This window comes from Dasypus novemcinctus, chromosome 21, assembly GCF_030445035.2.
Source record: "Dasypus novemcinctus isolate mDasNov1 chromosome 21, mDasNov1.1.hap2, whole genome shotgun sequence".
NCBI lineage: Eukaryota > Metazoa > Chordata > Mammalia > Cingulata > Dasypodidae > Dasypus > Dasypus novemcinctus.
In genome coordinates, this window is record NC_080693.1 from 25,035,226 (window position 1) to 25,056,672 (window position 21,447).

The window sequence follows — 21,447 nt, forward strand, 5'->3', positions numbered from 1 at the left end:
CTCTCACAGTCACGTGTGCGTCCTGGTGATGAGGCTGAGCCGGTGCTTTAGGCCGGGCGCGCAGAGGGTAGAGCGAGGCCCCTGCCTCCCGACGGCCCGTGCCTGTTTTCCGTCAGGTTGGCGGGCTGGATGGAGAGTCCCCAAGCCTGCGTCCCAGCCCTGCCAGAACCCCGAAGCAGAGCCCTAAGCAAACAAAAGCGCCTTCCTTCCATGCTCGTCACCCAACTGGAGAATTCAGTCGTGGGGGGAGGGGAAGAATGTCCATTTCCTGTTCTTGGTTTTCTCTAAACCCAGGTGTCCCCATTGTCCCTGGCTGTCCTTCAGCTCTAAGGGGATGGGACCTCGTGAAGGTGGCGGGCAGAGAGGAAGGAGAGGCAGGGGGGACAAGGGGCCTCACCTTCACCGTCTCCTCCCACCGTGCCCTCTCGCCAGCTAAGCCGGACACCAGCATCCCGGCCCGCTCCAGCTTCAGCTCCATGTCCTCAGACTTCTTGCGAAGCTCCTCCTTTTGGGCCAGCTTCTCGTCGTACTGTTTCTTCAGCATCTCCAGTTTCTCAGCCACCTGGGAGAGGCCAGGGCACAAGGGCTCAGGCACAGCCCTTGAGGTCACATGGTTCTGGAGCCAAATTTTTAGTTGTGTGACCTTAGGTAACTTAATCTCTTTGAGCATCTGTTTCCCCACGTGTAAAATAAGACTAATAACACCCACCCTATAGTGTTGTTCCAAGGAGTGAATGAGAAAAAATACATGTGATAAGATGGAGTCTTCTTTCCCTCCCCTCCACTGCCCTTTCTTAGAGCCCAGAATCTACCTGGTAATGAAACTCAGGAGACCGACCTCTTGTAGCATGATAAACTACACAGAGAGGCTCAGGCAGCACAAAAATACTGCACGTAAGGTAGAGCCTTGAAAGAGGAAGGAAACAATAGAAAATGAACTAAGGAGCTGCTGGGGAGAGCAAGAGGGAGTGTGTTCAAGAGAAAGGGCCAGGGGAGATGTTCCCTGCAAGCAGGGGTCCTATGGCCGGGTGTCCAGGACCAAGGTTCTGCACCAGCCATGCAGAACCAGGAAGAGCGGCATCTAGGAGACAAGGCTCCTTCAAGTCACTGTCACCTCGGGGGCTCTGCCCGGCTAGCAGCAAGTGCATCCGGGTTCAGTCTGTACCACCTCTTCTCTTCATGATGAGGCATTTGGAGGTGGGGTTGCTAGTTAGGTCCTTCCCTACTGCCATGCCCATTGGGAGAGGCTGGCGGCAATAGTGGAAAGAGTGTGGGCTTTGGAGTTCAAATCCCCCCTCTCCCTTTACTGAATGACCCCAGGTAAGCTTTGACTTCTCACAGCCTGGTCCCTCATGTGAGGGTAAAGGTGGACTGTCGCCCAGAGCCTGGCACCTAGAAGGCAGATAGAACCCGGCCCACCCAGCGAAGTGGCCTCCAAGAACTTGGTAAAGGCGGTGTTCCATAACTCTCCAAGGGATATTCTTTAAAACAAAGTGGAGATTCAAAGTGTCACCTTCAAGTGACAAGAGGGCTTGCGGGCCAAGCCCTGATAGCAACCCATTCAGCAGCATGAACATTTAAAGAAAGAAGGCGGGAAACGGACTTTGGCCCAGTGGTTAGGGCGTCCGTCTACCATATGGGAGGTCCGCGGTTCAAACCCCGGGCCTCCTTGACCCGTGTGGAGCTGGCCATGCGCAGCGCTGATGCGCGCAAGGAGTGCCGTGCCACGCAAGGGTGTCCCCCGCGTGGGGGAGCCCCACGCGCAAGGAGTGCGCCCGTGAGGAAAGCCGCCCAGCGTGAAAAGAAAGAGCAGCCTGCCCAGGAATGGCGCCGCCCACACTTCCCGTGCCGCTGACGACAACAGAAGCGGACAAAGAAACAAGACGCAGCAAACAGACACCAAGAACAGACAACCCGGGGGGGGGGGGGGGAATTAAATAAATAAATAAATCTTTAAAAAAAAATAAAAATAAAAAATAAAGAAAGAAGGCATCACACGGAAGGGGCCCGGCCAGCTATGGGGATGTAGAGCTGGTGACTCAGGGGAGATGCTGGCTGGGGGCCTAGGCATGTGTGGGGTCTAGCCCTGATGGGGTTGCATCAGCCAGTCTTGGCCTTGGCCTTGGTCAGGTGACACCAGTCATCAGGCTCGCTATTGAGTCCATGCTGGTCAGTCACGTGATTATGGTTTGGTTTGCTGGGGAGATTTGTCTATAGGAGGTATGCAGTCCACTTGACAGTTCTGTACTTTTTTGTTTACTTTGTGGGTGGCATATTTGTCTTCATGGTGTATGTTTATCCAAGAAATATACACACAAGTTTAAAAACCCAAATAATGAAAAGAACTTACACGGAAAGGCAATAGTCCTCTAGCTTACCTTTTCCTCCCCCAGTCCCATTCTTCAAAGGCAAATTATTATTTTTTAAACATTTTCCTTTTTATTTTTTCTGGTAGTGACTTCTATATCTCTGAATAATATGCTTCTGCAACTATTTTGAAAAATATCTTAATCTCTTGGCAGTTTTTTTTCCCAATTAAAATATTTCTATCTTTTTTAACTGAGAAAATATCTATGAAAAATTCAAAACAGAGAAAGGAGTAGTATAAAGGATACTAATCATCCCTCACCCAGGTTTAACAATTGTTGGCATTTTACTATATTTCATCTACTTGTTGGTTTTTTACCAGAGTATCTTAAAATAAATTACAAATGCATGAAATTTCAAGGCTAAATACTTCCTAGCGCATCTCTTTAAAAAACAGACATTTTCCTATATAACCAGAACACCATTATCATACCTAACAAAATCTTTAAATTTTTTCAAAATAAATTTTACTACTTACATCTTTTCCAAAAAATGAATACATTCACATGAATCGAAATTCAAAAGGAAAAAAAAAAGGCATAGAGTGAAGAGGAATCTTTCTCCCACCCTTGAGCCCACCCCCCGGGCCCTTGCTCCAGAGGAAAGCTCTATTACAAGTTTCTTGTGTAGCTTTCTAGGGACAGTCTATTCGTAGAGTCTACAAATTCTTAAAGAAAATATAAGCTCTGTGGCGGCAGGGACTTGTTCGCCACTGAATCCTTAGACCTGGAATAGTGTCCAGCACTCAGTAAATATCTGTTGAATGGGTGAATTTTTAAAATAAATAGTGACACTAATTCTAGTAAAGCACTGTTCTGTGCTTTACTAATTTTTCCTCATCTCCAAATCAGTTCTCGTAGAACTGTCTCATTCTTTTTAACAGTTACAACAGTGACTGAACCATAATTTATAAAACAAGTCTCCTACCAATAGGCATTTGTGTTTTTCCAACACTTGGCTACTAACAACCACTGTAATGAATACCCTTGTACGTGCATAAGCCTATCTTTGTTTTTCACCCCAAAGCTTACCTTTATACTGCTATTTCCCTTTTATTTTCATTTTATTTCCTCTTTACATAGGTAAATTTAAAAATTCAAAAGGCATACAGGCACAGGGGCATGAAAAGTTTTATGATCCTGCTCTCTGTCCTCCTACTTCCTTTCTCTAGAGGTAGCCAGTATACCTCTTTCTTGAATGTCCTTCCAGAGGTGTTCTATACAGACACAAGCATATTTCAGACTGCTATTTCCTGGTTTATCCATTTTAGACCATTTCTATTGACCCTATGCTATGATGGAGGAAGCCTTAGCTCCCTTATGCCTACACACCTCCACCCCTTTTCTTCTACAATTACTATTTCTAGTTCCTCCACTGGTTACCTTTGCCACTTTAACGAACATATTAAAACATCATTTTAGTCTATCTACTGTCAAAAGCCTGACCTGCTTGTTTCCTCACTGTCCTGCCTCCACCTCCCCATTTTTTTTCAGCTGTACTTTTATTTTTACATTGTCAAGATTGATAACATTGACATTCTGAGGCCACAATGGAGTGTCCTCTGCGCTTTGTCTCTAGGTCTATTACAAAGGCTGAACATCATAAACAGCACCGACTTTATGTGGCCTGGGCTGATGCCAGACCACATGGCCCCAGGTGGCTGTTTTAGCTGCTAACACGGCCCTGGCAGGCCGCCACCCATGCTGAACCAGTAGTCAAATATTTACCTTAGCCCTGATTATGTGTCTTCTCTTGCAGAAATTCTTACTGGCTGGATTGCGACTCTTACATTGCTCCCATATTTTGTCTTTTCATGTTATATTCCTTGATTCTGTCTTCCCACCGTCCCAGCTCAATGTCATAGTTTGACCATTTTAAAATGTCTCAGAACTCGTTCTTTTTTTTTCCCTCTCAATATTCTATCCTTGTTTTATGGATGCAATTTCCTCTTTAATCACTCTGATGATACCAGTTTATTTAAGTTTCTTCTCTGTTTTTTTCTGTAGGGTCATTTTTTTGGTGGAAGTTTTCACTTTGATCCTTCCAAATTGCAGGGCTTTTTCCACCTTTACTCTGACCACCCGCCCTGGAGAGGTGAATGACTGATCTCATTGGTAGCAATGGAAAGAACTAAGTAGGCATGCTTACCTGAGCTCGGCTCCTTCCCTGTTAGGAGTGAGCTGAGCCTCAGAGAGCACGTGTTCCACTCTGCCTCCCAAGGGTGTGTGGTCCTGGCCAGACTGTGACGAAATACAGGGTCACTAATAGTAGGCGCCTGTCTGTGCATAGGAGCCACGTCCTCCAACCGCATCTTTATTATTAATAAAGATTATTCAGGGAAACGGACTTGGCCCAGTGGTTAGGGCGTCCGTCTACCACATGGGAGGTCCGCGGTTCAAACCCCGGGCCTCCTTGATCCGTGAGGTGCTGGCCCATGCGCAGTGCTGATGCGCACAAGGAGTGCCACCCCACACAGGGGTGTCCCCGCAAGGGGTGCACCCGTAAGGAGAGCTGCCCAGAGCGAAAGAAAAGTGCAGCCTGCCCAGGAATGGCGCCGCCCACACTTCCCGTGCCGCTGACGACAACAGAAGCGGACAAAGAAACAAGACGCAGCAAATAGACGCACAGAACAGACAACTGGGGGAGAGGGAGAATTAAATAAAAATAAATAAATCTTTAAAAAAAAAAAAAAAGAGTATTCGGGCCAATCATCCTTTGTTTTGTTTCTCAATTTGTTTAGGACCCAGGCATGGAAGGAGGGTGCTAATTCTTAGAGCCCTCCTCAAGCATATATCTGCAGACCAGAAAAACCCACGGAGAAGCTTTTGGTGGGACTGGGTTTCATGGACAGACATTAGCACGTGGACAGGTATTTTGACTTAGGTGGTTTGTCGGGGCTCATTTTAGGCCAGGTGGGCTTGGTTTTTATGCTTGTGTAGGTTGACTTTTAACCACTGCAGCCTGGTTAAGAGAATTTAAGGCAGCCATGCACTATTTTGACCTTGGCAGATAGATCACTGTGGCTCCCAGGAGCTCTGCAATAAACAAGGGGCTGTTTCGATAGAGGCAGGACTGTTTAAAGCAGAGAGCTGCTCAGGCTTTGGCAGAGGAAAGGTGTGGGTCACAAAGGTGGCCTTAGCTAAGAGGTGGGAAGTCTCAGGATAAAGGCTGCTGTCATGTGCTAGACAGAAATAGCCTGGCCTGGTATTGCAACTAGGTCAGAGTGGGGTTAGATCACATTTAGGCATCGCCTGAGCAGGAAGCCAGAGCTGGAGGGGAAACTAAAAGGAAAAGGTTTTCCCTATGGATTTCTAGCCAGCCCCAAGCTCAGGAAATGCTTAGTGTCAACATCAAACTATGGCTGGACATTTCTCCCAGTTAAAGTGAAGTTCACAGGTCATGGTTTCCAGATATCTGACATTCCAGCAAAACGAACTTCTGTCCTCATTCCCTCAAGTACCGCTGGAGTTCGCCTATGGCCTTTGGCAACAATATCAACTGATCTCTGGGAACAATTTTTTCATGAAAGACTTGAACTCTAAGGTCCTGAAGGAACTGCATCCATTTCCTATGAGAGGCAGCCCAGGCTATAGCTCAAGGAAACTGATTCTACCCAGATACTGCACCTCCTTCAGCCAAGACTGAACAAAGTAAGAAATTGGGGAGGATCATTTGGGGAATTTAACTTAAGAATGTTGGATTTTAGTTATTTACCTCATGAAAGCAAGAGAATTTGATTTCAGACTTTAATTTCTTTGGACTTCAGTTTACAATAGGATTTAATCTTTTAACTAGTTTATCTCTGGGAATTGCATCATGGGGGTTAGATTCAAATTTGGGAACTCTGTGTATTGTTATTGTAAAATGAAAAAATAAAACAAAAACCAAAAGAACATGGAAAAAATTTTTTTTAATTTTTAAAAAAGGAATTTATTATTGTAGCATTTTAATGCTATCGATTAATCTTACTGCATAACTGCTGATATGCTACATTGGAAAATGGGACTAGACATCACTTGAAACGGGAAATAGAAAAGATAGCTATTTTTCAGCTGTGTGTATTTAGTTGCCTTGAAGTAGAGTCTCTTCTGACTCATTTCAGAGCCTTTCAGGGGTAATAGTTAAACCTGGCATTCTTTACCCTTGCTGCACATTGGAATTGGGCCTGGGGAAAATAGCTTTTCAGGACTCCAAACAAGTGAGTGTCGGCCAAAACGCTCACTTGTACTGCTCCACAGTGAGTCGGGCTCTGGGCCGCTTTCCACTCCTCTGGGCCCTGTAACCTGTCGGCTTTCCTACCTCTGGCTGGCTCTGATCACGGTAGCTTTTAAAATGCTGATTCCCAGGCGCCACCAGTGATTCTTATTTAATTGGCCTGGGGTGGCATCCAGGCGTCAGTCAGTGCTACCTGCAACTGGGTGGGGAAGTGCCTCCGTTCTGAGGTTATGCTGAAAGGAGCATGTGGTGCTTACACTTTGACCGCATCTTCCAGCCCAGCCTTTACCAGCAACAAAGGAGGAATTTCTGGTCCTCTTTGCTAACTTTTACCTCAGTTCACAAAGAGGTGTTCTCAAGTGGGAGATCTGGGCCCACTTAACATTGGGTGCTCTTTAATAAATGTTTGCCCAATGGATGGCATTTTTGGCAGCTGACCCTAGAGGTCCCATTTTTTTCCACAGGTAAAGGGAACAATCCCTAATTATTTGCCCCAGGATATGATTCATCCAGGGGTGAGCAATCTCCCCAGATGGATTACTGCCCCTCTGATTATTCACCCTTAACAAAGAGAGAAGGCCTGCCCAAGGCTGGGAGGGGCCGTGGCAGCTGGGCGATTGCTGGGGCGGAGCCTGTGGGCAGAAGGGCGTTGGCCCAGCGGTTGGGTTCTCTGCACGGATGGGATGGGGCAAGGCCTCAAGGGCAGCTTTGCTTCTGGCAGGAAAGAGGCCTGCAAGGGTGAACTCGGGATTTGAAGGTCTGTGGCTGAAACTGCAACTTTGGGAATGTACTTTTGGCAAATATGGCAGGGGAGGGTTTAGGGTTTAGGGTGTTGGATGTGGGTGGTATGTGGGACAGGGAGCATCTGGGGCAGGCTTCTAGGGAGTGTGTGTTGGTCTTGTCATAGAGTGTTGTATCAGTGGGTGGAGTCCTGCTATGTTCTCAAACAGAGGGTGTAGGCAGTGCCTAATAGCAGAGGACAGGTGTAGCAGTTTGATATAATTCTAAAAAGAAATATTGGATTATGCTTGTAATCTGATCTGTACCTGGGCATGACTGAGTTATGATTAGGGCATTGCGTCCCCACCCCTTGGTGGGTGGGGACTCAGATAAAAGACATGGCAAAGAAAGGAGTTGGGATTTCTAATGTTAGAGTTTGATGCTGAAGACCCAGGAAGTCAGCACCCAGAGGAAAGAGAAGCCAGCACCAGGAAGGAAGGAACCTCAAACCCAGAGAAAAGCAAGCCCCAGGAACATAGGAACCCAGGAAGCCTGAACCCTCCCAGACGTCGGCAGCCATCTTGTTCCAAGTAGACTTTGTTGAGGGAAGTAACTTATGTTTTATGGCCTGGTATCTGTAAGCTCCTACCCCAGATAAAAACCCTTTGTAAAAACCAACAGATTCCTGATATTTTGCATCAGCTCCCTCTTTGACTGACTAATACAACAGGCCAGTGTGTCAAGCCCTCAATGTTGTTGCAAGTAACTATGAATCTTGTTCTTCAAGGAATGAAGCTTGGTGGCTGCCGTGGGTCCTGGGGGGGGGAGGGAGGAATAGAACAGATGGGACATGGGGCATTTGGGGAGCAATGGAATTGTACTATGTGATCTTGCAATGATGGATACAGGCCATGTTAAATTTCATCAAAATTTATCAAAGTGTATGGTCCAAAATGTAAACCATAATGTAAATCATTGATCATGATTAGTAGCAATGCTTCAATATTTGTATATCAGTTGTAACAAATGTACCATCCACATGTAAAGTTAATAGGGAAGCGGATGTGACTCAAGTGATTGAGCTCCCGCCTACCATGTGGGAGGTACCAGGTTTGATTTCCAGTACCTCTTAAAGAAGAGCAGCAAGACAACAAGCTGACATGACAGGCTGGCACAGCAAGCTGGTGCAACAAGATGATGCAACAAAAGACACAAGGAGGAAAACATAATGAGAAACTCAAAACAAGGAATGGAGGTAGCTCAAGTGATTAGGCACCTCCCTCCCACATGGGAGGTCCCTGGTTCAGTTCCTGGTGACTCCTATAAAAGGAAGATGAGCACACAATGAACAGACAGTGAGCACAAACAACAGAGGCTGGGAGAAACAAATAATCTTTTTTAAAAATGTTATTAATAGGGGAAAGGAGAAAAGGGGGAGGATGTTGGGTATATGGGAATCTGCTATATTCTGTACCTGACTTTTCTGTAACCTAAAGCTTCTTTAAACACATAATGAAAAAAATGAGACACTGGGGGAATGTAAGAAAATGTTACTGTATATACAAGATAACAGATCTTACAGTGATGAAAGACAGTGTCAAAAATTTGTAAGTTATTTCATATTTTTTATTTCACTTAAAATTTTTTTGTATTTTGTTACTTTTAAACTATCATTATTATTTCATTTTCTTATTAATAATATTTGCTTATTTTGTTGGCTTCATTTTTGAAGATGTTTGGATCACAAATGGGTTACAACTGTGGCCAGGGGGGATCGCTGATGTGGGGTGTCAGTGATGGGGGATGTATGGGAGGAGGTTCACCTGGGACATACCTATAAGGCATATGAATGTGTTCAAGTGTTCATGGAGCACTGTCATGGATGGTGAAGATCCACACAATAGCCAAAAGAATATCAAATTCCCATCCTGGGGAACTCTGCCACATTTTCTAATGGGACAGCAAGAATCCCCCAAGTATAGGGGCAGTGATTAGTGAAGGAGGAGGGACCATTGAAGGGCCCTTGATATTAATGACTGTACTTATGAACCTTTACTTCTGAAATAGAAACTTAGCCTAGTATTACTAGGCTCCTAAGAGTTACTTCCTGAGAACCTCCTTGTTGCTTAAATGTGGCATCTCTCTAAGCCAAACTCAGCAGATAAATGCATATCCTTCCCCCTGGCATGGGACATGACTCCCAGGGATGAGCCTCCCTGGCACCAAGGAATTATACCAAGTACCAACTGGCAATGCAACTGGAAATAGACCTTGACCAAAAGGGAGAAAGAATAAAGACAAATGAGTTTATGGGGCTAAGAGACTTCAAAGTGAGTCAGGAGGTCATTCCAGAGGTTACACTTATGCTTGTCTCAGCAGGATCTCATTGACTGCTTGAATAGCAGTGCTCCTGAGGGCTTTGGAGACATCCAGACACTACAGGCAAGGCAGACGGCTCAGGAGTTTGGCACCTTGCTAGAGGGTCCTACTTTGGAATTTATGCTTCCCAGTGTGACAGAGTTGGACTCAGTTGTGGTTTCCTTATAGATGGCTCTTCTATTCCTTCTATTTGAACCTACAGTTAGTATTAGAGTTGATAGGTGTATGTCTAAAAGAGTTAAATCTTTGGGCTGTCCATATACCATTTAGGCCCTGAATCTCAACAAAGTTGCAACACTACTCTCCAGTTCATTGGACTCACCCAGGACAACTAACAAGGAGATGATGATAGGCAGCAACCATCCCAAGGAACAGAGAGAGTTTGCAACTGCAAGCAAGATAGACCCATCCATCTGTCCCATGGGATCTAAACCCCCTCTCAATTAGAGGCAGAATGGGCATCACCATCCCAGAATCCTCAGGATTGAGGAATGAACAGTTGGACTATGTGGAGGCAGTAACTACCAGAGGTTCTGAGGGGAGGGTAGAGAAAAATAGGTGTAATACAGGGCCATTTTTGGGACTTTGGAATTGTTCTGAATGATGTTGCAATGACAAAATATAGGCCATTATATATCTTGTCATAACTTACAAAATTGTGTGGAAGAGAATATAAACTACAATGTAAACTATAATCCATGCTTAGTGGCAATGCTCCAATATGTGTTCATCAATTGTAACAAATGTACTACACTAATGAAGGATTTTGTTAATGTGGGAAAGGTAGGGAGTTGGGCGTATGGGAATCCCCTGTATTTTTATGTATCATTTATGTAATCTAAGTATCTTAAAAAATGTTTTTTAAGTATATTAAAAAAAAAAGAAGCCTGCAGGGGGAAAGGACAGGGATGTCGACAATGTGGCATGAAGTCAGGAAACTTGAGCTCTCACCCTAGCTTGGTCAGTCACTAGCCAAGCGACCTTGGGTGAGCCACTTGTTCCCATTTGAGAAGGTTGTACCGGGTTGTTCTCCATAACTGGTTTCAAGTAAAACAGTTTCAAAGTGTATAAAAGCTTCAATTCTATAAAAGTCTAAAACATCTACATAGTTAAAAAGAACATAAGCAAAGTTAAAGAACAAATGAAGAGCACAAGATTGGAAACTATGAATATATCCAGCAAAAGTGGAATGCTTAAATAACTAATGGTATAGCCTACACTGGAATCCTGCAGAGGTAAAAATAGTGCAGAAACTCTTTACACACTGATGAGGAAAAACCTTCAATACACATGTAAATCAGATAGGAAGGTGCACAACTGGGTTGTAATGTAAGAAAATGAAATATATATGTATATATTTGCTTATGTGAGCACAGAACACCTCTAGATGGATAAACAAGAAACTGGTAATATTGATTGCCTTCAGGGAAAACTGGATGGCTGGAGGAAAGGGACAGCGACTTCTTACTGGCTGCTCTTTTGTACCTTTTGAATTGCAAACCATATGTGGCAGTTTGATATTATTTATGAATTCCAAAAAAGAGACATTATGTTTGTAAACAGGTCTGTTCCTTTGGGCATGATACCCTTTGATTGATTTAAGTTCAAAGGCTTTATATTTACTTGATTAAATCAAGATTAGGACTTTTATTCAACCACATCATCAGGGCGACTCAGTTTGAGTCCCTGCCCCCTTTGTGTGCTGTATAAACAGATAATCAAGAAGACAGGGAGAGGGGAGCAGACGTGGCTCAACTGATAGAGTGTCTGTCTACCATATGGAAGGGTCCAGGGTTTGATACCCAGGGCTTGCTGACCTGTGTGGTGAACTGGCCCACGTGCAGAGCTGCCACATTCAAGGAGTGCCCTGCCACGCAGGGGTGATGCCGCGTGGGGGTGCCCCAAGCACAAGGAGTGCGACCTACAAGGAGAGCCTCTGCATGTGAAAAAAGTGCAGCCTGCCCAGGAGTGGTGCCGCACACACGGAGAGCTGATGCAGAAAGATGTTGCAACAAAAAAGAGACGCAGTTTCCCATGCCACCGAAGGTGCAAGTGACACGGAAGAACACATAGCGAATGGATGGGGGGTGGGGGGGATAAATAAAATAAATCTTTAAAAAAAAAAAAAGGAGACAGGAAGAGACACAGAAGTAGATACACACAGAAGAACACAGAATAGAGAGAACTCTATAGACATGGAAGATGAAAGAACTTGATGCTGGGGTCCTGGAGAGAGAGAGGAGCCATTCGCCTGATAGTTTGCAGCTGAAGAGAATAGAGCAGGTGAGCCCTATGATAGCCTACAGCTGAGATCAGAAGAAGCTGGGCCCACGGAACCTTAAAAAGAAAAGAGGAAGGCTGAACCCTTGCAGATATCACCACCATCTTGCTTCAACACACGGCATCTGACTTTGGGTGAGGAAGTAACCTTGAGTTGTACACTTTAGGGCCTTGTGACTGTAAGCTTTCACCCCAAATATTTATAAATACTTCATAAAAACCAACAGACTTCTGGTACTTTACATCAGCACCCCTTTGGCTAACTAACACACCATAGGAATGTGTGACTTCAATGATTTTTTTAAAAATCAAAAGAAAGGCTTGAAGAAATTTCAACTCTTTTGACGACAGCCCTTCCACTTTGTCTTGTCTGAGAGTCGATCTCGTAGGAAATCCCTTTCTGGGTTGTCCAGCCTGCTCGCAATAACTAACCTCCCCATCTTCCTGGGACTCCCCCATCTCCACCACGCACAGAAACACCCACTGTTCCTGGTCCACAGCCGTTGTGTTTACACTCTTACTCCCACCCCCTGGCAAAGGCCAATTTGCCACACAGACTCCTGCTAATACCTCACGGCTCATGTCTAGAGGTCACCATGACAGAAGTCACCAACTCCCAAACCAGACTTTGGAAGTGCTCGTGGTGACAGTCGCCTCTACGCTTTGTTAAGCCTCCACAAGGGGCTCAGCTTTCCGAGCCAGCAGCAGTCAGAGCTAAAGAGGGCAGAAAGTGGGAGGGAGACAGGACTGGCACGGGGGAGCACGTGAGAGAGGGGAGTAGAATGAGGCTGGAAAGAGAAACATGGTAGTGAAGCGCCCCCCAGATCAGGGAGAGGGGAGCGGCGGATGAGAGGGGTGCAGGGCTAACCTCGCGAAGCTTCTCTTGGGCTTCGGCCAGCGCTGCTTGCTTCTCCTGCAGCTGGGCCAAGGCCGCGTTCATTCGGATTCTCTTGGGCTCCACCACCCGGTACAGCCGCCCATACAGCTGGAGGGAGACAGTCAGGCTGCAGGTGGCGCCCACCCACCCACCAGCGGTCCTTCCTCCCCATTGGAGCCTTGCACACCACCCCCCACCAGCCTGCCCACCGCGCACCTCCATGGCTCGGACCCACATGCACAGGGACTTGGCAGCCAGGGAGACTCGGCCGATGATATCAGGCTGGAAGTCGGGCTGGGCACAGTAGGCCCCGATCTTCTTCAGCACCTTGTCTGAGATGTTGTCCTTATCAAAGTGGATCAGGGACTTGATGAAGTTCTGTTCCCCTGTGGGATGAAAACTGGGGGCCTTAGCCTGAGGGCCTAACCCCATCTCCTTCCGCATGTTTCACCTCTGTCGCAGGGGCCTGATGCCCCTTTACCCGGGCTTGGGTCCCAAGGCCCCTGTCTCTGAGCTCACCCCCAGCCCATCCCTCTGGCCTTGCTCCCTTCTCTAGTAACTTCTCGGCCCTCAGGGTCCCCCACAATCTTCTTGGCCTTACCTCCCATCACTCATCGTCAAAGGCTCTCAGCCAAACCACCCCCACATCATTTTTCACAGATGCTTTGCATTTCATCCAGGGCAGGGGCCAGCAAACTACTTCCTGCAGGTTCTATTCTACTGCAGGAACCCAAACCAGGGGATGGCCATCGAATGAGACGGAAGGAGGCCTGTTTCCATTTTCTGATCCCTGTCCCTCCCACGGTGGGAGGGCATTGCTGCCCTAGGATTCTGTTGCTCTTTCCTGCATCTTTGTAACATGCGCTCAATGGCCAGTGCATGGTGACAAAGACTGTTGCTCAATCTAGGTTGAGTCTTTTTCTGTTGCTTGTGAGCAGAGAATCTTGACCCATATACACATATCTTCTCCTTCCTACAAGACTCTGTGCTTGTCGGGCGGATGAACAATGACACACTCATCATCCCCCGCCCCCCCCCCCCCCCAAGCCTGATGCACAGCAGATGATTATAAACGCTGGGGTGAACCGAGTTCATTGTCTCGCTCTCTGGCTTACCCAGCTGCCTCTTGGCCTCTGCCCAAGTGGGCTCGTTGCCCCGGAGAATCATGACGGCCTGCATCACCATCTCCACCTGGGCGGGCGGCCGGCCATAGGACTTGATCTCTCCTATGTCCTTCTTATTCAGAGACTCCAGAGCCTGGGAGGAGGGAGCGACGTGGGGAGCAGGGCCAGAGTCAGCTCAGGTGGCCAAGGTGCCACCACTTCTCCCCATCTCCTCAGGGACTCCGAGGGTAGAGGGCATTGCCTTCCCTTCTCTGGGCCCTCCCTTGCACCCGCCCTGATACCCGCATGGCCTCTTCCAGGGCCGGCAATGCCTCTTCTAGATCCTTCTGGGCATTGTCAGCCAGTGCCTGACACTTGATTTCCTCAACTGCAATCTTCTCGCTGTTGGCGGTCACTGCCTGGGGATGAAGAGAGGACGAGGGTTTTGTCTTTGCCATGGGCAGAGGGGGAAGTGACAGTGTTCGTGGTAAAGATGAAAGAGAAGACTAGAGAAAAGTCCAGGCAAGGAGCCTGCGCCCCCAGAAGCAGTAGCTATTCCTGGTGGGCGCTCGCTGCGGTGGGGGGTCAGGGGCAGGGCCAGTGTGGGAGCCCCCAACCTTCTGCTGCTCATCTGCTTCCCGCTTCTGCTGCACGATGATGACCAGGTACTCCTCGCACTGTTTCTGGAACTCCGCCACCTTTTTCTTGGCATCCTCCAGCTCCAGAGACATCACCTCCACCTTTTCCCGAGTTTCGTCGATCTTAAACAGCCCTGTCCGCAGCTTGTTGGCTTGGTCCAGCAGCTCCTGCCGCTTCTCCCCCAGCAGCCTGGGGTGGGGGGGAGGGGGAGGGGGAACAAGGTAGCATAAGGCGCCTGGAGGGGCAGGGGTCTGGGAAAGAGTCATGCGGTGTGTGCTCTACCTTCCCAGGGTCGCTTGAGGCCATCTTCCCGGCTGGTGCCACTGCCTGGTAGTCAGGGCTTTCTCACTCTCAGCCTGGGCCACAGCCAATAGCTTCCCAACTACTCTTCCTGCTCCAAGACCCCCCTCCCTCTGATTTATTCTATCCGCCACTGTCAAAAGCAGCTTGCTAAATACTGTTTTCATCACACCGCTTCCCCTACTTGAACCGCTTCAATTGTCCCCACTGTGCAGCAGGCCAGGTGGGGACTGCAGGGAATCAGAAGACACCAACCACCAAGAGGGGGCGGTCCCCGCTTGACTCTGGCCTGTTTCTGCCGGAACGGGCACGCAGGGTTGTCATGATTTCTGATGGTTAAAGTGGAACCAGAAATCCAGATCTTTAGAAGGCTCCCAAGTCTTAAATGTTGGCCACTCATTCAGAAATTTTTTCAACATTATCCAGGCTCCCCCCAAAAAGTCTGCATCGGATTGTTTTATGTACTAAGCAAGAAAATGCCTGTCAAGGACTTAACACAGTGCCTGGCAAATGGTAAGAATGTAAGCCTGCTTCACCCAGTGAGGGCAGGGACTTTATTTTGTTCCTTCGTATATTTTAAGCACCTAGAATGGTGTGTAGCACATACCAGGGGCTCAAAAAATATGAGTTGAGTGAATAAATGCTGCCTATCATCATTATTACAGATAGCTTTTTCTTCATCTTGACTAATATGTCAAATCCAGTAACTGTTTTTGGTTTTGTTTTTACATTTCTCTTACATCCTTAGGAGCAAATATTATTGTGGTGAATACATAAAAAGGCACTCAATAAAAAATTACCAAATGAATATAAAGTTCTTGGGAATGGTGGAAAGTCTAAGAGACGTTAAATGCAGAGAGGAAATGAAATTGGGTAAGCTATGGCAATGTCCCAGTTGTAGGATGGTTGGAAAAAGACAGAGTAACATCATTCCAGAAAAGGACAGAGGCTGTTGAGAGGTGTTGGAGCCAAAGGCCTCTAGTGATGGCTTCACCCCATGGAATCCCCACCACTCCTTTATTTACTTCCTGGGTAAAATTAAGACCCCATGACCCCACACATCTCTACTGTTCCAGCACCCAGGTCCTCGAACCAGTCCCTGTGGCCAGGCCCTGCATATTTTCCATTACTTCATTCCACCCATCACTCTCAAAAGTCACCAGACTCCCTAGGCCTCCACGCCCCCTCCTTGTCTCCATACTTCTTGTAACCAGATACAAGTTCCAGGTAGTTGGTGGGTGTGACATAGTTGTATCTTCGCAGTTCCAACAGCATCTTCTGGGAATACTGAGCCACTGACCAGTGCATGGTGACAAAGATCTGGGCGACCTTCCTGTGGATCTGAGGCCAGTAAAGAAAACAGGTGAGACAGAGCGTAAAGACAGATGGGCCACGAGTGACTTGGCAGGGCAAAGTAGAGACAAGAGCAGGGGCCATGGGTAGGCGAAGAGTGACAGGGAGGAGGGCACTCACGTTTTCCTGACTTCCCAGGTCTACTCCTACGAGGTACTTCTCAGCCACCTCTAGCAGGGCCTCACGGGGCCACTCTGAGAACCAGTTGATGGTCGTGCAGTTCACCAAGGCTGGGTACTGGCGGATCCAGTTCCTGGAGAGGAGGTTTTGAGAGGCAGTGAGGTCCATTCACAGACTCGTCCTCTAGCGATTGGCTTCACCACCCATCCCCCTGCTTTCTAGGAACCTGAATGCCTTGGCCTCTTGCTTCTGTGTTTCCTTGCCCAGATTCTGCTCCCCTCTGAGCTAGTTCAGTGTAGCATTTGGAAACAGGTCCTGGGGTCAGAAAGACCTGTTTCCACACTTTCTAGGCGTGGCTCTTGGACAAGTGATCTAACCTCCTTGACTGTCAGTTTCCTCATTGGTAAGGGAATAACACTCCTTACTAGGGTTGTTAGAGGATTCAGTGAGGTGAAAGGCATGAAAAATACTTAGCACAGTACCTGGCACATGGTAACACACCAGATATACTACAAAAATAAATGGTAATGGACTCAGGTGTGACCTCTCTACACAAGCCTCTTCTGTCCTTTTTATTTGAACCTATAGTTGGTATGGAGGTGGTAGGTATACGTCCAAGAGATTAAATCTTTGGGCTATCCATGTGCCATCTGGGCTCTGAGCCTCAGCAGAGTTGCAAAACCTACTTTTTGGTTCATTGGACTTACCCAGGTCAGCTAACAGGGAGGTGAAGGTGGTTAACCACCACACCAGGGAACCGAGAGTGCCTACAACTCCAAGCAGGAGAATTGCATCCATCAACCATGTCAGATCTAAGATTTTGAGGTGGAGTGGACATCACCATCCCAGTGTTCACAGGATGGAGGAATAAAATATGGATTAGAGTGGAATTACTGGTATTCTACTGCAGAACTACTGTGACTAGTAATGGAAGAAACTGTAGCACTGATGTGGAGAAAGTGGCCACAGTAGTTGCTGAGGGTGGGGAGAGGGAAGAAGAGATGAGATGTGGGGACTTGGAATTAGGACTTAGAATTGTCCTAAACGAGATTGCAGGGACAGATGCTGGACATTATTTATCCTGCCATAACCCACTGAATATACTGGGGAGAGTGTAAAGCACAGTGTAAACTATTATCCATGTGGTGCGGCAATGCTCCAAAATGTGTTCCCCAAATGCGGTGAATGTGCCACAATGATGAAAGAGGTTGTTGATGTGGGAGGAGTGGGGTGGGGGGGTGGGGGGTATATGGGAACCTCATATATTTTTTAATGTAACATTTTTTGTGATCTATGTATCTTCAAAAAAATACAGTTAAAAAATGACGGTGGGGGGGTGGGGAGTGGGGTATATGTGAACCTCTTATATTTTTTAATGTAACATTTTGTGTTATCTATTAACTTTAAAAAAATAAAATTAAAACAAACAAATAAATAAATGTAATCAGAAGCAACTGGATACTGATGATATGTGAAAAGACCTCCCCAAATACAAATTTTAGCAGTCCAGTTCATTGGACTCACCCAGGACAATTAAGAAGAAGGTGAGGATGGACAACCACCACACCAAGGAACCAAGAGAGAGTCTACACCTGCAAGCAAGAGCGTCCCATCCATTTAGCCGTATGGGATCGAGGCCCACTCTCAATTTAGAGGTGGAGTGGGCATCATCATCCAAGAATCCTCAGGACTGGGGAGTAAAATATGGACTAGAGTAGACTTACTGGTATTCTACTATAGACTAATTGTGATTCTAGCAATGGAAGAAATTATATCATTGATGTGGAAACAGTGGCCACTGGAGGTGCTAACGTCAGGTAGAGGGAAAAAGAGGTATAATATGGGGGCATTTTCAAGACTTGGAATTGTCCTGAATGGCATTGCAATGATAGATGCAAGCCATTATATATCCTGCCATAACCTACAGAATTGAGTGGGATAGAGTGTAAACTGCAATGTAAACTATAATCCATGCCTAGTGGCAGTGCTCCAAAATGTGGTCATCAGTTGCAGTGAATGGACCACACTAATGAAAGAAGTTGTTAATATGGGGAAAAGTGGGAGGGCATATGGGAATCCCCTGTATTTTTTTATGTAACATTTTATGTAATCTAAGTATCTTTTAAAAATAAATTTAGAATATTAAAAAAAATAAAAAATAAATGGGACCCCTAATTGCCTCTTTACATAAGTTCTCTGCCCCATCCCCCTTCCTAGCCCGTGATGATCTGAAGGGGGTGGGTGCCTCCCAAAGGAGCAGCAGGAATTTCCTGAAGGCACAGTCTATGGAGAGGAGAAGGGACATGCCGGGAGAGCCCGAAAGAGGAGAGGACAACACCACGTCGAGCCCACGAAGGGATGTGTGTAACAGGACTTACCTGAAGGGGTCCCCCACGGGGCTGAGACAGAGCACAATGTGCAGGTTGTTCCGAACGCGCTCGATGAGGTAGGCGAAGAGGCTGTCGGATGTCTCCGGCACCTGCTCTGCCCGGGCCTGGTCAATGATATGCGACTGGATCTGGACAGAAGCACACAGGGTCAGAGGGGTGGGGTTTCTAAGGAAGAATTGGAAAACCACGTGTCAGGCTGGGTGGACACGTGTGGGCTTTAAAGCCTTGGCCCAGGTGGGCCTTTGCGTCTGAAGAGGAGCAGCTCTTCAACCAGATCAGGGAACGAGAGTGGAGGTGCTGAAGGAGCGTATTCTGGGATCTGGGGCTCTTCGGGGATTAGCTGGGGAAGGCCAAAGAACCAACCAGGAGTAGCTGTGGAAGCGATCAGTACCTCTTCAAATTCATCAGCCTTATAGAGGTTGGGGACCTCGCCTGAGCTGAGGATGTTGTTAATGTCCTCTAGGAATGATTCGTCAGCAATCTGGGTGTCCACGAAGAGGAAGGAGGTAGCGCTGAGATCTACCCCAGCCTGGTGATACAGACGCTTGATATCTGGGCAGGCGAGGGCAGGAGGGAGAAGGGACAGAACAGACGCTCTTCAGACTCCCCATCCTGTCCCTCACTCTTCTTCTGAGATTTAGGAACCCTCCTCTGAGTCCCTAATACATATTCTACATCATCCTGTACCCAACACAAGGTGACACATCTCACTCCTGGCTCCCATCTCGCCTCTCTCTTGTCAACACAGCAAGTCAGGCATCCAGCCTTTCATTCTTCACCCCAAACACCCGTTTCAAAACCCAGTCATACCATCTCGGAACTCCTGCTTCCGATAATGTTTGGTGACCTCGATTTGGAAGGTGATGTACTCGCAGATGGATGAGGCCAAGCGGGCCAGGCTCTGGCGCCCACTGCCCCCGATGCCCACTAAGAGCATGTTGCCCCGAGGCTGTCCAATTACTCGAACGATCCGTGTGACTGGGTAGGGGGGTGGGGGGAAATGAGGGCAATAAGTTATCTGCGCAGCCTCCAGGCCCTGAGGCTAGGTGCAGAGATGCCTGATACTGAAGTAAAGAGCCAAGGGGTGTGGGAAGACCCCAGTGTCTAGTTCCTCAAGAGCAATTCAATTAACCTCCACCATGTCCACTCAACACCACTGTCAAGGAAAAGCCCACCCATTGCCACAAGGTTATCTGGGGCCCGAGAGGAAGGCAATTTCTGAGATTTGATTTGGGAGAGACCTGGAAAGTGATCCCTATTCCCTTAGAACTGCCCCTTGCTTGGGATGCTGGAGAAGTCGGGGCGGAGGGAGGGCTCACTGTGTTCGATAGCCTCTCGGAAGAGCACCAGCTGCATGGGCACAACAGATGGGGACAGATTGTACTCATTCAGGGCGGTCTCCATGGCTGTCTTCAGGACTGTCAGATCAGTCAGGTCTTCATACACCTTGGGCTCCTTCATGAAGTCCCCTGGGCCATGGGAAGGGATGATCAAAGTCTTCAATTCTTGGTCTTCCTCAGACCTCCTCTTGGGGCCCGAAGCATCCAAGCCTCTCCCTCTAAGCCTAGTCTCCTAAGAGTCCCAAGCACATGGCAGTCACAGCTCCCTGCTCACCAAAGATAGGAGAACGCTTGTTGGGACAGAGGTTGTGAAATGTGAGGTCAAAGAAGGAGCCGAGTTTGTCACTTAGGATGCCCACGAAGGCTTCCATGTCTGCCGCATCAACCAGCCGGTCAGAGAAGACTCTGTTGGGAGGGAGTTGAAGTGAGGCCAGGCAATAAAGAGGAGAATGGCCCTGGAGAAGGGAGTGGCAGAGGAGGAGTGAAGGCAGGGGGTTGGGGGCCAAAGCTGAGGGTGCCTGGACTAGGCAGGGCACACGCATCTCACCTGAAACATTCATGGATCCAGAGCCGCGTGATGCTGGACTTGGTATCATGGAAGTCCTTGTTGGCTCTGAGCATGCCCTGGAACACCTGGACAAGAAGAGCAACCATGGGGATGGAGGCAGGGAAGAGATCCCTCCAGAAGTCTCAGCGGTGTGACCGAGGAAGAGGCAGTCTAGGATGGGGGTGATGTGGGGTATGTGGGCTGCGATTGCATTCCCAGGCTCATTTTGAGAAGAGAATGCCTCTGAAGAGGCAGAGCCAGGGCGAAAGGGGCAAGGTTGGACGGAGCCTCACCTTGGAGATGTCCCGCAGGTTGAAGAGGTAGTGGATCTTGGCAGGTGTGGGCAGGAAGCGCTGCACCACGGTGTTGTACACGTCCAGGGTGGCTGTGGTCACCACATTCCCAATTGGTTTCACCTCTTCCTCAAAGTCCTGGAGCTTCTGGTTGATCATGGTGCCAAATATTCGGATGATCTGAGACTCCTAGAGACAGGACCTCAGACTCACTTTCCAAGGTCCCTGGCCTTTCAGCCACGCCAGGGCCAGGGCCAGGCCAGGGAAGAACTCACCTCTGGTGCAAGATTTAAGAACTCACCACCACCAACAAAAAAAAAAAACCTCAGTGATCAAGGTAAATAAATATTGTCATGCAATATTTAAAGGTCAAAATTAATGCCAAATAGCCATAAGGAACAAACAACAACATGTTAAATTAAGACAGGATCAGTGTCAGTGATTTTTCCAGTGACTCTGGGTTCCAAGATGGCTCAACACAGCAAATGCCCTTTATTTTATTTATGTATTTATTTATTTTAAGG

The 21,447-nt window shown here is 47.6% G+C and overlaps 1 protein-coding gene across 1 annotated transcript in view; it reads right to left on the reverse strand.

Moving 5' to 3' along the window:
• The window catches only part of DNAH2 (dynein axonemal heavy chain 2), a 112,169-nt gene that overhangs the window by 19,868 nt on the left and 70,854 nt on the right, over positions 1-21,447 (reverse strand). Inside the window, 15 exon segments of the mRNA XM_058283575.2 lie at positions 398-562; positions 12,830-12,946; positions 13,055-13,224; positions 13,954-14,095; positions 14,244-14,360; positions 14,559-14,769; positions 16,082-16,221; positions 16,354-16,486; positions 18,732-18,871; positions 19,135-19,295; positions 19,554-19,721; positions 20,063-20,212; positions 20,358-20,488; positions 20,631-20,716; positions 20,924-21,112. Coding sequence (XP_058139558.1) covers positions 398-562; positions 12,830-12,946; positions 13,055-13,224; positions 13,954-14,095; positions 14,244-14,360; positions 14,559-14,769; positions 16,082-16,221; positions 16,354-16,486; positions 18,732-18,871; positions 19,135-19,295; positions 19,554-19,721; positions 20,063-20,212; positions 20,358-20,488; positions 20,631-20,716; positions 20,924-21,112 — 2,220 coding nt within the window.